The 18,897-nt window shown below is 37.1% G+C and overlaps 1 protein-coding gene across 10 annotated transcripts in view; it reads left to right on the top strand.

The window, feature by feature from the left end:
• camk2d1 (calcium/calmodulin-dependent protein kinase (CaM kinase) II delta 1) overlaps nt 1-18,897 on the top strand; it is a gene marked incomplete at its 3' end in the record, with an annotated part of 99,898 nt that overhangs the window by 67,327 nt on the left and 13,674 nt on the right. For 7 of the 10 annotated variants that reach the window (XM_081359689.1, XM_081359687.1, XM_081359690.1 and 4 more), the window contains exons 8-13: nt 181-264; nt 1,774-1,868; nt 3,563-3,685; nt 4,172-4,255; nt 6,325-6,367; nt 7,059-7,093. In XM_081359689.1, the coding sequence (XP_081215815.1) occupies nt 181-264; nt 1,774-1,868; nt 3,563-3,685; nt 4,172-4,255; nt 6,325-6,367; nt 7,059-7,093 (464 nt within the window). Of the gene's footprint in view, nt 1-180; nt 265-1,773; nt 1,869-3,562; nt 3,686-4,171; nt 4,256-6,324; nt 6,368-7,058; nt 7,094-16,517; nt 16,572-18,897 lie in introns of all 10 variants that reach the window. The other 3 variants (XM_081359686.1, XM_081359684.1, XM_081359691.1) reach the window with 1 other exon arrangement.

Below are 18,897 nucleotides of genomic sequence, written 5' to 3'. Positions count from 1 at the left end.
GTCAGGGACTGAAGATATTTTAGAATTAGGCTGCAATCCAAAGACAAAAATGCCTTAAGTAAATTGTACTTAGGATAATTCAGGGGGAGCTCATTTTTTAGACTGTTTAAAAAAAAAAAAAGTGAACTCACTTAAGCTAAAATGGGGTCGTTCTATTATTATTATTCATTTTTTTGGTAGGGTTTGCTGGAACACCGGGCTATCTGTCTCCCGAGGTGCTGAGGAAGGAGCCGTACGGCAAACCGGTGGACATGTGGGCATGCGGTGCGTAGATTTAAGTTCAATTCAATTCACATTTATTTTGTATAGCGCTTTTCACAATACACATCATTTCAAAGCAGCTTTACAGAAAATGCACGAGTCCACATTACAGTTTACAGTGATCTGTTATCAGAAGAAACGGTCTAAGTTATGTATTTCAGAAATGTACATATACAAAATCACAGTTAGCGAAAAATGTATTAATTTACACAATGTAATAATTTAAGGCAGAAACAATGAGCTCACTGAAGCAATGAATACTTATAAGTTGTATATCTGTACTTAACTTCTTAACATTCTTTGCATAACAGATTCTTAGCCTTGTATATGTAGTTGCACTGCAAATTCAAAACACTAAGATTCACATATTATTATTATTATTATTATTTTAATTTTTTTGCTGTATAATTATTACTGAACTGGCTGCAAAAAAACTAATACATATACTTGCATGTTCATTAAGTGCATTATACGTTAGCATGCTTAACCCTCTGGTGCTCTTCGGCCAAAAAATTTAATTTTTTTATATTATTTATTTTTTTACTTCATCGTACGAAACTTGGTAAAGGTTTTGGCACTTGCTATGTGAACACACACACACACACACACACGCACACACACGCACACACACACACACACAAATCATGGCTTGTGCTTCTCTCAGTCAAAAATTAAAAATGAACAGGAAATGAATTTCCTCTAGTGGAAGCGTCTGGTACTGCGCCCAATCAAAATCGCACTGAAAGCTCATTTCTTGAGATATCAACCTCAAATTTGTAACACAGATTTATTGCTTTGATTTTTAGCACAGTTTTAAAAGGTGTCAAATTGTATTTTTGTGCATTTTTATAACAATAAACGAACAATTCTACACAGTAACTTTTTTTCAAAAACTTTTTTCCCTTCAGCAATAATCTGCCAAATGTCTTCTTTAAAACGAGACCACACTTCAGTCTGTGCTCCAAAACATTTCATTTTCAGGTCTATGCTCAAAAAGTAGCACCAGAGGGTTAAGTGTTTAATTCTGAACGAAGAGTTACAGTCTGATAGAAATGGTACACACGTTTTATACAATCTAAATAAAAGCCTTTTCATCAAACGTAAAGCTTGCCATTGCAGTGAGCGTTTAATAAACTGTGAAATGAAATCCAGAAGAGAGTGAATGAAATCATGAGGAACCAGTTTGCAAATTATGTTTTCTATACTTGCTGGAATATCAAAACCATTGAACGTCTGTCATTTGATGAGCAATCTATTGTGTTTTTGAGCTTTCAACCGGTGGCCGACCTCACTTTTGTTTTAAAGCCCAGTTAAAAAATCACACTGGTAAAAACACGGCCGCATTAAATGTACAAAGTATGTCTGTTAATATCCATAATCATCATCTTTTGATGATTTCTGCACCCCAGATGTCTTCAATCGAGTATTCAGACAGCCCACAGTGTAAAATATAATGACTTGTGTGTATATTATATATTAATATCATATACTTCATACATGTTTGTTTGATAGGTGTGATCCTCTACATCCTCCTGGTGGGTTATCCTCCTTTCTGGGACGAAGACCAACATCGACTCTATCAGCAGATTAAAGCCGGCGCGTATGATGTAAGAGTCCTGACCCATAACTTATATCTGATCATAACACTAGCTATACACTCAGACCGTTAATAAAGAGAAAGACTGCATATCTTACATCTGTATGATTGAGGCAGATCATACTTTTCCATCAGATCGGGAAGAAGCGCTGCATTGGGTTTGTCCAGCAAGGCTCAGATGCCTGAACAATTACTCTCAAATATGATTTTATTTTAATCTTAAAACTGTAATTTAAGAGTTGAGATCGTTCTTTAATGCTGATCTAACAGCAGAAAACACTGTAAACCCCAGCTGTGCGGGCGGGGCATGTTGTCACACTGCGTTACAATGAGCCTCTATTAGAACTGTTATATTATATTATATTATATTATATTATATTATATTATATTATATTATATTATATTATATTATATTATATTATATTATATTATATTATATTATATTATTTTATATTATATTATATTATATTATTTTATATTATATTATATTATATTATTTTATATTATATTATATTATATTATTTTATACTATATTATATTATTTTATATTATATTATATTGTTTTATACTAAATTATATTATTTTATATTATATTATATTATATTATTTTATATTATATTATATTATATTATATTATATTATATTATATTATATTATATTATTTTATATTATATTATATTATATTATTTTATATTATATTATATTATATTATATTATATTATATTATATTATTTTATATTATATTATATTATTTTATACTATATTATTTTATACTATATTATATTATTTTATATTATATTATATTATTTTATACTAAATTATATTATTTTATATTATATTATATTATATTATATTATATTATATTATTTTATATTATATTATATTATATTATATTATATTATATTATATTATATTATATTATATTATGTTGAATTATATTATATTATATATTATATTATGTTATATTATATACTTTTATGAATTCTATTGAGAAAGCATGAGAAAAAGGTGAATAAAGGCTGAGAGTCAATGTTCAGAAATTATTAATTATCATTATGTTTTGGACTATGCTGTATAGGTGTGTTTTGTGGTGTGTTTGTTGTCAAAAAAATATTTTTAAATATAAAAAAATGGCATTATTTTATATGAAAAAATTAATAATTGTATTTTATTGACAAATTATTTTAGTTTGTCTTGTATATTTTTTGGATTAGTTCAGAAGATAACACTTTAATCTGTCATATGGTCATGCTCTGGGGCATGTTGTCACATTTCACTTCCATTTCTTCAGGGTAAATCAAGAAAAAAGTAAACACTGTATTAATGAAACAAAAGCGCATAACTGTAGTAGACGTGTAAAATTAATGTGGGGAAAATAAATACTCTGAACCCGAAGTAGGTTTACACAAACTGAGAAAGTCCAAAAGTGTTGTTGTGTCGTCCGGCTACTATAAACCTCGTCTTCTGAACGCCTCTCTCTGTTATTCATCGACTGGACACGCAGAGTTATTGAAGAAAAGTCAATTATTATGAGACGAGATGTTACAGTGCATCACTTCTAGACCAATGAAACGTTCAGTGTGTGTTCCTCGTCAGTGGTTTTAAAGCTAATCTCACACACTCACTTTCCTGTCAAGCTGATGATGTGTGTGTGTGTGTGTGTGTGTGTGTGTGTGTGTGTGTGTGTGTGTGTTCTTTCCCTAGTTTCCCTCTCCTGAGTGGGACACAGTGACACCAGAGGCCAAAGATCTGATCAACAAGATGTTGACTATAAACCCTGCCAAACGCATCACAGCAGCTGAGGCTCTCAAACACCCCTGGATCTGTGTATGTACACACACACACACACACACACACACACACACACACACACACACACACACACACACACACACACACACACTGATATATGGCTAAATGGGGACGTTGCATAGACTTACAATGTTTTTATTATTAATCGCATTCAAAAAAGTTTGTGTTTACATAATATATGTGTGTATTTTGTATTAATATTAATTATACAACATACTTAATTCATTATGTGTGTTAATAATTATATATTAGCACACACATGCATGTATATATTTAAAAAAAATATATAAAATACTTATATTTCTATATCATATAAATATATATACAGTATATACATGCAAATATTTCTTACATATATACATACAATATGATAAACAAAACAAAAACACATCTTAATCCTGTTTTATGTTTAGTGTTTTTTTGTTTTTGCCTTCAAGAGAGATTTTAACTGATAGATCTTACACTAGTTGTTAATGTCTTGTTCCCCTGTTTGCATGTCAGCAACGCTCCACGGTGGCGTCCATGATGCACCGCCAGGAGACGGTGGAGTGTCTGAAGAAGTTCAACGCCAGGAGGAAGCTTAAAGTGAGAGACACACACGGTTACTTGGCCATCGAAATGAGAACATGTTGGTTTTTATGTTGAAATAATTATGTTGGCTTGACAAAGATCTACTATTTAAGCTCCTTCTTCATCTTCTTCTTCTTCTGAGACCAAAATCATGCTAGAAACATGCTAGCAACATGTTAAATAATGCCTAGATGTTACAACTTGCTAGCAATGTTCTAAATCATGTAATGTACTAATTTATGAAGAAACATGATAATCACCCTAGCACCATACTAAATAATGCTAGTGAAATGCTAAAATATCCTAACAATGTGTTAAATCATGTTCGAAACATGCTAACACAGTGCTAAATCAAGTTATCAGCATGTTAAAACATGCTAGCAATGTGCTAAATCATACATGTACTAATTCATGATAGAAACATACAAGAAACATGATAATCATACTAACACCATACTAAATAATGCTAGTGAAATGCTAAAATATCCTAACAATGTGTTAAATCATGTTCGAAACATGCTAACACAGTGCTAAATCAAGTTATCAGCATGTTAAAACATGCTAGCAATGTGCTAAATCATACAAGTAATGTACTAATTCATGATAGAAACATACAAGAAACATGATAATCATGCTAACACCATACTAAATAATGCTAGTGAAATGCTAAAATATCCTAACAATGTGTTAAATCATGTTAGCAACATGTTAAGCATGCTAACACAGTGTTAAATCATGTTAGCAACATACTGAAACATGCTAACACATTGCTAAATCAAGTTATCAGCATGTTAAAACATGCTAGCAATGTGCTAAATCATACAAGTAATGTACTAATTCATGATAGAAGCATACAAGAAACATAATAATCATGCTAGCACCATACTAAATAATGCTAGTGAAATGCTAAAATATCCTAACAATGTGTTAAATCATGTTCGAAACATGCTAACACAGTGCTAAATCAAGTTATCAGCATGTTAAAACATGCTAGCAATGTGCTAAATCATACATGTACTAATTCATGATAGAAACATACAAGAAACATGATAATCATACTAACACCATACTAAATAATGCTAGTGAAATGCTAAAATATCCTAACACAGTGTTAAATCATGTTAGCAACATACTGAAACATGCTAGCAATGTGGTAAATCATGTTAGCAACATGTTAAAACGTGTTGTCAAATGTGCTAAATCATAGGGGTGGGGGAAAAAATCGATTCTTAGATGAATCGCGATTCGGGACGTGGACGATTCTGAATCGATTCACAAATGTAAAAGATTCCCACCCCTACTAAATCATGCTAGCAACATGCTAGCACCATATTAAATAATGCTAGCGAAATGCTAAAATATCCTAACAATGTGTTAAATCTTGTTAGAAACATGCTAACAAAGTGCTAAATCATGTTAGCAACATGTTAAAACATGCTAGCAATGTGGTAATCGTGCTCGAATCATGCTAGCAACATGCTAAATCATGTTAGCAATGTCCTAGAAAAAGTTAACATTTTAACTTTTGAGTAAAAGCTTTTCAAAGTTATTTAAAATGTTCAGAAAAGGCTTTTGTCAAGCCAACGTCGAAGTTTGTCATCAAACTTCACTCATCTAGTTATAATTATAATTAATAGGGACACACCTTTAAAAGTTAAAGTTAAGTTAAGGTTAAGGTTAAAAGAGACTTTAAAGTCATCTTGAAATGGCAAGCCATTTTTAATTCATAATCTGATGTATTTCCATGCGAATAAGGATATTAATTGAGAAAACAGTGTGTGTTTGGCTGTTATCCATTAGAAATTAATATAATTGTGAAAAGAAAGTTACTAAAAGAGATGTTTGGAGGGTAAGGGTTAAATTTCGATGAAAGATAATGAAGATCAGACACATTAGGTACATAAATCATGTATATTTTTGTTTCAGATCTGGTGCTATAGCCTGAATGGCACGATTCTCAAACATGACATGCTTTAAAAGGCTGGATTAATTGTTATCCACTAGCGTTGACTAATATGTTACACAGTGTCCAAGACTCACGGTCGAGTTGAGCTTTTCCTCTCTGTTCTCTCGGACTGTTTTAGGGTGCGATCCTCACGACCATGCTTGCTACACGAAACTTCTCAAGTAAGAAACTCTCTTCACTTTACTGTACATTTGCTTTTTAATAGTTGTTTGTTCACTGAATCACGTAAATACATTTGGAGTTATGCTCTTTTTATGCTTCAGAAGTTGTAAAACATGTCAGATATGATAGAAGATTTAACAGTTTCATTGGAGTTGGGCTGCAAGATTAGTTGATTTAAGGTCTAGGATTTAATGAAATAAAATTGCAGTGTCCATGCACTGTATATTTCCAAGTGGATGGGTTATTTCAGTGTGGTTTTTGCCTTATTGTGCTAATAGCTTTTGATATCAAAGCAGCAACAATATTATAAGTATCATCACGCTTCAAATTGCAATCACGATATGTATCAAAATAATCACAATATATACTTTTTTTTATCAAATTGTGCAGCCTTTTAACATAGTGTCTCATAAGTAGCATTTCCCTTTTCAATGTCTTATTACAAAGTCATTTTTTTAACTCTACTGACACAAATAAAAATTAATATGCTTCTCAATCATATTTCATTATATTATGCAAATCTTTGATTACGATTCATTAAGAGGTTTTGATTTCGAAGCCAATGGATCATGAACCGTAACGCACAGTGATTAAAACTGTGGATTCTTATTTGAGACTATTTTGCCCCGAATCCTTTCCTCTTTTTATCCCTCTTTATGTTCACATTCATTTTTGCGTTTCACTCAACAGGCAAGAATCCATACAAGAAGCCTGATGGTGTTAAAGTAAGTTAAATAAACCTAAGTATTAAACTTTGACACATGCTTGTGTGTGATTAAACGGGTGAATAGGAAGGAATGATCTGAATAGTAAAAACATTATTAACCTTATCAACTGGATTTGTGAGTATTATTTCGGTGTCTTAACTTCCACCCATTCGTACTTACAACTGATTTGCATCAGGATCATAGAAGCTGATGCTTCTGTTTGGTTATAAAATTGTCATTTTATAGAGATATTACTAGATTTTTTTTTTTCCCTAATAAATTTCTGAAAGTAAAGGGCCCATGTCCCCCAGTTCTAATGGTTGCTACACCCCTGCACTAGACTAAAGCAGAGACTCGAGCTGTATCTAGAGACCAGCATTTATCTAATACGTCTCACAGAGACTTGGGGTTGAGCTGTTTTGACTTGGGCCAGTTAGTAACCAAACTGTTAAAATGCCTTAGAAAATACCATTGCAAATGTCAAGTCTCCTATATTTATACAGCGCTTTAACAATATAGACTGTTTCACAGCAGCTTTACAGTGATAATAGGAGATTACAGTAACAGAGATTGTTTGGCTTTACTGCAGCTCTAGAATAAAGTTATTGTCCAGCTAAAGGTAGTTTTGATTTATTCACTTCCGTTGCAAAGATCATTAGTTATTAACTTAGGGGCCGCTTACACAACACCGTTTTACTGAAAATAGAAAACATTTAATGCATTCTGGCCATTCATTTGGTGGCTAAAGACCATGACTTAAGTCCTAATCTGTAATATTAATGGCCATTTCACACAGGATAAGATATCTCAGTAAAACTAGCAGAATTAACTCGACTTGCACACCGCCGTCACCATTCTATTGGCATGTGCGTATTACGTTGCTTCCTGATATCATGTGCGCAAACACATATAACCTATATATATATATATATATATATATGAAACAGTTCGGTCCGGTTGAACGATGTATATGTGTGTGTGTATGTATATACAGTATATCTCTTTATAAACAGTCCTCTTTGTCTACATACTTATTTGGTGCAGTATTCACATTATTAAAGTTCCCCTGTAGTCAATAATTGTATTCCTAAAACTCATCTTTGATCACCAAAATTACATACAGTGCTATGCATAAGTTTAGACACCCATGCTAAAGTTGACTAAAAAGAGGAATAAAAAAATCATTTTTTGGAATTGAATTTAATGGTTGAACTTATTGGCATGGTTTTATTTCAGTTAGCCTAAAAGCTGGTTTGATTTGCATTGAGAGATGATCTTATGGAAAGTACTCCATGCCAATCTCTAGGTATGGTGAAGGCTATGTGATGATGTGGGGCTATTTTAATTCCAAAGGCCAAGGGAACTTTATCAGGATGCATAGTATCCTGGCTCCATGAAGTAACTGGCCTTTAAAAATCAAAATCTGCCTGCCTCTATGGGAATTTAACATAGGGGTGTCCAGACTTATGCACCCTGTATTTTAAAGGGGGGGTGAATTACTGTTTCATGCATACTGAGTTTTTTACACTGTTTAAGAGTTGGATTCCCATGCTAAACATGGTCAAAGTTTCAAAAGTTAAGTTGTACGTTTGAAGGAGTATTTTTGTTCCGAAAATTGTCCTTCCGGTTTGTCACAAGTTTCGGAAAGTTTTTTTCGAGTATGGCTCTGTCTTACGTAAGAGAGGGCGGAATTTCCTTATATGGGTCCTAAGGGCACTTCTCCGGTAAGATCGCGGGCGCGCGCGCACTCGTAAACCAGAGCAAGAGAGCGAAAGCAGTTCGCCATCAAAGCGCCCTGCCCGGCTTTTGGAAGTCAATGTCACCAAAGAAGTGTGTTTTTAGTTGCCAGGGCAAGACAACCCTGCACAGATTCCCAAAGAACCCGGCGTTAAGGCACCCGTGGATGGAGTTTGTGTTCCTGAGCATAAACGTTGTGCAAGACTGTTGTTCCCTGCATTTCGACGATGATTGTTTTATAAACAAAGCCCAGATCGTCTAATGCTTAAGGATCGAGCAGGATCGAGCAGTCACAATGATAAAGGTTTGCGGTCGTGCGTTGGAACGGTGAGTAAAACTGTTGAACAAATGTCTCTGTGTGTTGTTAGCTCGGCGCGTTAGCACAGCTTTAGCTTCGCCCACACGGCCTGCCTTCAGTCGCTCGTTTTTTTCCGGAAAGACTCGGTACAGCCAATCTTTCAATTAAAAATATAATAAAACAAAAGACTTTTTGGAGATATGAAGGATGCAATATTACTCTATAGGTACTCAAGATTAACAGGAGATTGAGTGAAAATGAGCATTTCACCCCCCCTTTAAGGAAGAACATTTATTTATTTACGATACATTATTCATTCACAAAGAAAATTGGTGTCCTTAAAGGTTGGATTTTTCCTAATTTTTTTAATTAAGGCATTAAGTTCAATTTCCAAAAGATGATTTTTTTATTCCTCTTTTTAGTCAACTTTAGCATGGGTGTCTAAACTTATGCATAGCACTGTATTTAAACGTTTTTTCCTTGAAAAAAAATGTCTTCATGCCTTAAAATATCTTGAATGCAACTCGACACCCTTGCCTCATTTAGTATTCGCGGTTCTATGAATATGCAAATGAGCCCCGCCTCCACTCACTCACTCAGCTCAGAGATCCACTGGTTGACGATCACACGTTGATCTGATTGGTTACAAGGTAGTTTGTGACGTCAGAAACACCAGCGATTTCAAAGCGTGTTTTTGAGACTGTCTTTGGTTCACTGCAGTTTTAAGGAGGAAATACTCAGCAATGCTGTCGACTTATGAATTTGCACATGGTTTGTCTTAAAGCAGATTAAAAACACCACATTGACACATAAACAACATTAAAAGCTGGATTTTCACCACAGGGGGACTTTAAGATAATACAAAAATGTTCAGTTCAGAAATAGTTCAGACTGAGGGTCACTGAGGAACCTCATCTTTATCTCTCACTCTCTAATGCACTGCTCTCTCTCTAGCTTATAGACACTAACATCACCGAACACATGGGTCGTGCCTTTCAAAACCTGTGAAATCTGTTCTAATCTGTGCTAAATGAGTCAGGTGCACACTGTACGATTTTTTTTTTTTAACGATTGTTGCTTGTCAGATTGTACGAACATGATCCTCGCTGTAAGTCATGTCAGACTGTAGGATCTCTGTTTGGGATTGAAATGGCGGCTACAAAGAAATCTCTAACGTTACTTTTGGTCATGGCTTGTCTTGAAAAATGAAGACAATTTGACGGTCCTCGTAGGAGAATCACTGCAGGACTGTGAGTCAAATCTCATGACACTGCTAGAATTTCATCTGAGGTAAAATTTTATCGCAACGGTCATTAATCGGCTACAAACTAACGATCAAAGACTTCAGATTTTAGTCTAGGAATATTTTAGGATTTGCAAAATTTGTCTCAGACGGCCTAATCGTGGCCAAAATTGTACAGTGTGCACTCGGCTTTAGATGAGTTTTGGAACCGTGTTCCTGTGTTTGGAACAGTGTATATTTTAGCAGTTGCAAGTTGGAATTATTAATACATTATGCAGTGATATGAAAATCTGTAAGGTATGAAAACTTAAGTAACCATTCTACACCCAATATCGGGGCCAGTTCCCCCTCTGGCTATACAGATTGTATTTTGAAAGTAATTAAAAGTAAATTTAGCTGCAAGCAGCAATTTAGGGGCCACACCCAAAAGAGGCATGATGAGGAGTTATGCAAATATGGCCGGGAGCATAAGAACAACTGTAACATTGAGTAATTAAAGACATTTTCAGATTATTTTAGTTCAAATGGCTGAAAAATCATAAATGCAATCAAAACATTTTCGTCAGTAGGTTGGGACACATATTTCTAAGGTTTTCCTTTCTTTCTGACATTATCAGGATGGACAATATACACGTTGCCACGTATATAAACTACCCCAGTGCCCCTTTTGGGCTGAAGGCCACTTTTATGACATCCAAACAAATCAGAGTACATCAACTTTTCCAAGCCTGGGCACCATGTGGCTTGTGGAAACTTTGGGTTTGTCCTTTTAACGGAGATCTTTGATTAGTTCTGGTCTTTCTACAGAGATTATGGAGACCAATTTGAATTCAAGAGGTCCTTCTATAAGGAGTCTCTATGCTTTCAAGTGGCGGATATTTGTGTCATGGTGCAGAGATCATACTGGATCCAGTTCAGTGCTGGTGTTGCTTTAGGAGTGTTGTTCTGTGGGCAGTGACATCAACACTAAGACAACTACTACAAAGTGTATGTTAGAGGCAATTGCTGCTGAATATGCACCAGTTGAGTTTGTTTCTTTGGGTTGGCATTCACTTGTTTCTCGTTTCATGTGTGGGATTAGACTGCTGAAACCTTTGTATCTTGCTTGTGTTCCTTCTGGAAGTAGATCTGTAGTCCTAGAAGGTTTAACTGGGCCTCCGTTCGAACCATTCGAGTCAGCTTCAGGCAGAATGATGACCCTTAAGATGGTTTTGTTTTTGGCTTTGACATCCCTCAAGAGGAATGCTTTACAGGGCTTATTGGTGAGTCCATTCATTATGGATTTTGCTCACAGACAGGTTTTTTTGTGACTGAAGTTAGGTTTCCTACCTTTGAGTCACAGGAGACTGAGACTTTGTCCTGTGAGAGTATTACAAATTTACAGTTATCACATGAGCCAGTGGTGTAAATCTGATCAGTGCTTCAATTGTTTCATTTGTGAAAATGCAATGAAACATGCCGAATTGGGCAGACATCATTTTGGCCAAGCTGTCATACAAAGCCGTCAATCACTTATTATTCCCATCCTATAATTCAGTCAATCACTGTAGCAGGTGTTAGCTGTATTATTACTCTCTACTGTCTACTGCAAGCAAGGATTAAAATTAGTTGGGGATTTTTACTAAAATGGCTAAATCTGTCCAATTGATGTTGCATATCGCTTGCTTACTGAATTTAAATGTCTGCAGAATTATTACAGAAACTAAACAAAATAATAAATATATAATTGTGCACCTGTGAGTACAAAAGGGTGCTTGTAATTCACGTCATCAACTCTTTTGTCTGAAGTACATGCAGGCAAGCCCTAGGCATGATTGCATCCTTCTCAGGGAACCAGGGTTATATACATAACCCAGATGTTCCCTTTGGAAGTGGAACTTTGACTCTGTCTCACAGAGTCACGATATTACCTCTACTTCCAGGGGGAGAATGCAACCCTCAAGTTCATCAGAAGGGATGCAAACAGGAAAGCAGCATAATATAATTGCCATGGACTCTTGTCATGAAACTCAACCCCTAGGGAAACCACAGGGGAGCTTCAACTCTACTTAAATCCTGCATCTACGTATGACATGCATAATCAATCACTGCTCAGTTTGCGAAATGAAACAAGGTACAGAAAGAGCAGTTCCAGATTTCTGTTTTTCTCAACCAAATTCCATTCATGTTCTGATTTGGTAATGGTTGCTTTCAAATCCTCCCTAAGGAGGGGGCAATGAATGAAAATGTAATGTCCGTATATCGAGGTTCTCTACATCTGACGTTGGACCTAGAGCATGCTGAACTACAGCATTGCTCTAGACCAGAATAGATAGCATCTTCCGGCAGCACTGCTGAGTGGAATTGCAAAGTCCCACAGGCCTGTCTTGCCTCCCCATATGCCTTGCCATGAGCCACAAGATGATAAGCATAGGAGGCGATATTCAAATATACATCTCAAATAAGAGATGTTTAACCTTACCTGTCCATACCTATCCCTACCCTAAACCTACCTGTCCATAGCCATCCCTACCCTAAACCTAACCGTCCATACCCATCCCTACCCTAAACCTACCCGTCCATACCTATCCCTACCCTAAACCTACCCGTCCATACCTATCCCTACCCTAAACCTACCCGTCCATACCTATCTCTATCCTTAACCTACCCGTCCATACCTATCCCTACCCTAAAACTACCCGTCTATACCTATCCCTATCCTTAACCTACCTGTCCATACCTATCTCTACCCTAAACCTACCTGTCCATACCCATCCCTATCCTAAACCTACCCGTCCATAGCCATCCCTACCCTAAACCTAACCGTCCATACCCATCCCTACCCTAAACCTACCCGTCCATACCTATCTCTACCCTAAACCTACCCGTCCATACCTATCCCTACCCTAAACCTACCCGTCCATACCTATCCCTATCCTTAACCTACCCGTCCATACCTATCCCTACCCTAAAACTACCCGTCTATACCTATCCCTATCCTTAACCTACCTGTCCATGCCTATCTCTACCCTAAACCTACCTGTCCATACCCATCCCTACCCTAAACCTTACCTGTCCATACCCATCCCTAACTTAAACTTACCCGTCCATACCTATCCCTACCCTAATCCTACCCGTCCATACCTATCCCTATCCTTAAAGGTGGTATCAGCGATTTCAGGCCCAAACATAAATGATCACATTCATCTAATATTTCGCTAGCTGCACGCCCCATAAGCATGCTGTCAAAAAACTGCGTCTCTCTAGGTGAGATCTGCACACAAAAACAGCTGTTTTCAGTCTGTTTGGCCAAGCAATCAAAACCCAAACAAAAAGTGTTCCAACCAATCACCGACAGGGGCGGGTGTTGTGAGGTTTTCGCATGCAGCCGTCATAGGCAGCTGTGCACGAGCGCAAAACCTCACAACACCCGCCCCTGTCGATGATTGGTTGGAACACTATTTATTTTGGTTTTGAGTGATGTTGATACCAACTGTTTATGTGTGCAGATCTCAGAGCCTAGGCTACCTAGAGAGACGCGTTTTTTTGACAGCATGCTTATGGGGCGTGCAGCTAGCGAAATATTAGATGAATGTGATCATTTATGTTTGGGCCTGAAATCGCTGATACCACCTTTAACCTACCTGTCCATACCTATACATACCCTAAACCTTACCCGTCCATACCTATCCCTACCCTAAACCTACCCGTCCATACCTATCCCTACCCTAAACCTACCCGTCCATACCTATCCCTATCCTTAACCTACCTGTCCATACCCATCCCTATCCTAAACCTACCTGTCCATACCCATCCCTACCCTAAACCTACCCGTCCATACCCATCCCTACCCTAAACCTTATCTGTCCATACCCATCCCTACCCTAAACCTTACCTGTCCATACCATCCCTACCTTAAACTTACCCGTCCATACCTATCCCTATCCTTAACCTACCTGTCCATACCTATCCCTACCCTAAACCTTACCCGTCCATACCTATCCCTACCCTAAACCTACCTGTCCATACCCATCCCTGCCCTAAAATTTACCTGTCCATACCCATCCCTACCCTAAACCTTACCCGTCCATACCTATCCCTACCCTAAACCTACCCGTCCATACATATCCCTACCCTAAACCTACCCGTCCATACCTATCCCTATCCTCAACCTACCTGTTCTTACCCATCCATATCATAAACCTACCTGTCCATACCCATCCCTATCCTTAACCTACCTGTCCATACCTATCCCTACCCTAAACCTTACCCGTCCATACCCATCCCTACCCTAAACCTACCTGTCCATACCCATCCCTATCCTAAACCTACATGTCCATACCCATCCCTACCCTAAACCTACCTGTCCATACCTATCCCTATCCTTAACCTACCTGTCCATAACTATCCCTATCCTAAACCTACCCGTCCATACCTATCCCTATCCTTAACCTACCTGTCCATAACTATCCCTATCCTTAACCTACCTGTCCATACCCATCCCTACCCTAAACCTACCCGTCCATACCCATCCCTACCCTAAACCTACCTGTCCATACCCATCCCTACCATAAACCTACCTGTCCATACCCATCCCTACCCTAAACCTACCTGTCCATACCCATCCCTACCATAAAACTACCCTTTAAAAATTTCAAATATATTGTTGGTAGCACAATCTGATAGGTAGCATGATCCTTCAGTACAATGGCTCCTGAGTACAAAAAAGCTGATGACGTGTATTACAGGCACCCTTTTATACTCTCGTGTGACGTCATGAACTGCCGTCTGTCAGTGATTTCTTGGCATGTGTTTACACGTGTTTCAGACACCGGTCTCGCTGATAGCATCCCCATAGTGTCAACTCTTGTCTACAACTTTGAAAAGGAAGTAGCAGAGCTTTGTTTATAATATGTTTTTCCTATTGTATATGCTGTGATCATATCTTTCCTTTTCATGAATGAGGGGATAATAAGATTATTGTTGCTAGATGTTTTTCTCCATTTCAGTCAATTATGCAGTAGCATTGGCACAATGAGAAATGCATCATTATCTGGTAGCATGGCGATAATAAGGTTTCATTTAAAAGAAAAAAGAAAAGGAAGCCTAACTCTGCAGAGGTTGCGATGTATAACAATAGCATTATTCACTAAATTCTCTATTTACTAGTTTGGTAGTTCTCTTCGCTATAGTTCAGTGTTTAGATGTAGACTGCACACTTTTCCAGCTCTATATGTATATGAGCCAGTCCTTCATTTATTTAGTAAAACTGTGTATTTTACTTGAAAAATTGCAAGTTATAACAGCTCAACCTGAAATGTTATAAACATATTTGTAGCTAATGACACATAATAAGAAGATTATCAGTTTTGAATGCAAAAAGTGTTAAAAGGTGGCATTAACATTTGGCCTCCTCTAACTGTGTAGATAATCCATGTTTTAATATCATAAGGATCCAAGCTTAATGCCTGCAAAATGTATTGCATGTCTGCTTCAAATCCTCCGTGGTTTTCTGATTTGTTTTTTTTTTGTTTTTTTTATTGATCCCGATAGCATAATATGGGCACTTTAATTAGCATAAGAAGAATGAAACGAGCAGTGACATGATTATTACTGAAGCTGAAATATTATATTCAGGATTACCTTCAATTCAGTTTGATTCCAGTCTCTGTAGGGAACACTCTTTGTATTTAATTGGTCTGTTTGTCTTAAAAACACATGTATAGTCAAAGAAAAACATAATAACTGCCTAAAGGGAAGAGAGGCATCATTTGATGCCAATGAAAAGTCTTTGCTTCTTCATGCTGTTTAATGATCCTGTGAATTACCTGTACATGAAACTCATCCACAGGGTTATTCTCTTAGGAGTCTTTTTATTTTTTTATTTTTTTAGAGTCACACATTTATGCCTGATAAACTTTTGTGGCTTTTAAATAACTTCTGGTTTACACATCATAATTCAGTCAGAAGTTTGTGCATTGTGTAAAATGTCCTTTTGCATAAAAGACAGTTGCCATCTGGTTATTTGACAGTCCATTTTGCTGTAGTTGAGGAATAGTTAATTGTTGTCATTTTGATAAAATATACTAATTAACTATTCCTTCAACATCCAGGTAATGCTAGCTGTGTAATTTCAAAGATTTGCTGGTCTAAAGCTTTGCTTATCTGCCTCTGTCCACCTATAGATCAACAACAAAACCAGCGTAATCAGCAGCCCTAAAGAACCCTCTCCTGCTCTGGTACTTTGTCTGTATGACTGTTTGTCAGATGCTTTTTCTTCCCATTGGCTTCACATTTCTCATTTTTAATGTTACCTTTTTTCTTTCACATTCACTTGTGTAAAATCCTGCATTAAAGTCCCCCTGTCGTCAATAATTGTATCCCTTAAAACTCATCTTTGATCACAAAAATGACATATTGAAACGTTTTTTCCTGTGAAAATGTTTTTTTTTTTCATGCCTTATAATATCTTGAATGTAACTCGACACCCTTGCCTCATTTAGTAAAGGCGGTTCTATAAATATGCAAATGAGCCCCGCCTCCACTCACTCCCTCAGCTCAGAGATCCACTGGTTGACGATCACACGTTGATCTGATTGGTTACAAGGTAGTTTGTGACGTCAGAAACACCAGCGATTTCAAAGCGTGTTTTTGAGACTGTCTTTGGTTCACTGCAGTTTTAAGGAGAAAATACTCAGCAATGCTGTCGACTTATGAACTTACACATGGTTTGCCTTAAAGCAGATTAAAAACACCACATAGTAAGGCTGGGCGATAAAACGATAACGATATGTATCGCGATAGACACTTAATCAATATCAATAAAAAATGCGTTCGATAAAACGTTCGATAATTTTTTTTTTTTTTTTCGTTGGAAGAAACCAGCAAAGCAAGTTTGATTGCATGAACAAAGGCACTCACTCTCTAGTAACTAGATAAAACAGAAAAAGTCAGCTCGCCTGACTTAAAGTCTGACCGTAGTCAGACCAATGTCGTCAGTTTCTCTGTTATTCGCGTGCTGGTGTGTTCTAGCGTGTGCGTTTCTCAGCGCATACATGTGAAGCTCACATGCACTAAGCCTGTCTACCAGCGCCTGAATACTAAGTTATCTTTCGAGTCTTATTTTGCTAATACTGTTATATACACACAAGGTTAACATAAACTAGTAGGATATGTCTAAAGTAAAAGCAAACTTGAGAAAATTGAGAGAAAATCTGCTTGTCAAATGCGTGTATAATAGACGCGTCGCGCGCAGCTCTTAAAGGGACACTTCACCCATTTGCATTAAGCTTTGCATTGTTAGAAACCCAGTCATACTATTGAATGGTCGTGCAACACTCTCTCATTTTCCCCTGAGATGGGAGAAATCTGTTATTTACCTCTTACACTTCCTCCTACAATGACGCAAAAATCGTCATTTTGCGTCATTGTAGGAGGAAGTGTAAGAGGGGGGGATTTCTGTTGAGACTACAAGCACTAGTTCCTCATCTCTCCCAGGGGGCGGGACCCGCTCACGCTACAGACCTATTACAGATCAGTGGGTGGGACTTTACGCTCTGAAACAGAAAGCAATATCCTCCATCTTGTTTGAAGCTAAGCTAACAGGCGCTGTGGAGACAGATGTAAAGTTATGACAATAGCGGAGGAGAGTGCTCAATATGATATAGACTAGAGGAAGAGGATTTCGGAAGTCTGATGCTTGAATAAGGTGTTTGTGGCTACCTTTACAAGCCGCATTATAGCGAAGAGCAGCCGAGGCAGAAGACCTGCCTGCCGCGGACGAGGAGCCCGGACTGGCTCGAGTTAGGGCGGACCGGTGGCGCCGGTGATCTCACTATGCAGCTACGAACCGCTACGAACACAGAGATAGAGTCCGTCTGCGGCAAAGAATTTCAACGATGACAATTTCTCCTGGACGAAATCTCTGAATCAGACGAGGACACGGACGTTTGTGTTGTGAACAAGTTTCCTAGTTTCGCACCGCATATGTTCTGACTGAACATCCAGGTACCATGCAATAATTCACCTTTTCGAAAGAAATACAAACTAGGAGTAATACACTAATGAGTTCGCCAACTAACTAGACATTTTGTGTGAATGTGAAATTAATTTCAAGCGCTGGTGGTAGCTAGACTTGTAGACGGAAGAGTGATTTCTCTTATAGGCAGATATGCGCTTTCTGGATTAGTGGGAGTGGCTTGCGGAGCTGTGCAATGTGGTGCATTGTGGGAGTTGTTGTCTTTCATACAAATGCGTCCTGAAGTTATTTTTTGTCTTTTCTCGGTCACAAAGGCACCAAATTCAAAATTTCTTTTACATTTCGACTACATATATGACCCACTTTAAATAAAAAGCAATGTTCAAATGGGTGAAATGCCCCTTTAAAGAGACAGTAGTAATAGTAAACACGCTGCCGCTTGTCCTTAAAGGGATAGTTCACCCAAAAATAAAAATTATCTCATTATTTACGCACTCTAATGTTGTTCCAACCCTGTATTAATTGCCTTCTAATATTTTCTAATATTAATATTTTGAAGAATGTGGGTATCCAAACAGTAGCTGGTC

This window comes from Scardinius erythrophthalmus (assembly GCF_964197995.2).
Source record: "Scardinius erythrophthalmus genome assembly, chromosome: 2".
NCBI lineage: Eukaryota > Metazoa > Chordata > Actinopteri > Cypriniformes > Leuciscidae > Scardinius > Scardinius erythrophthalmus.
The sequence above is the reverse complement of the archived record's forward strand: the minus strand, read 5'-3'. Positions and strand labels throughout refer to the sequence as shown.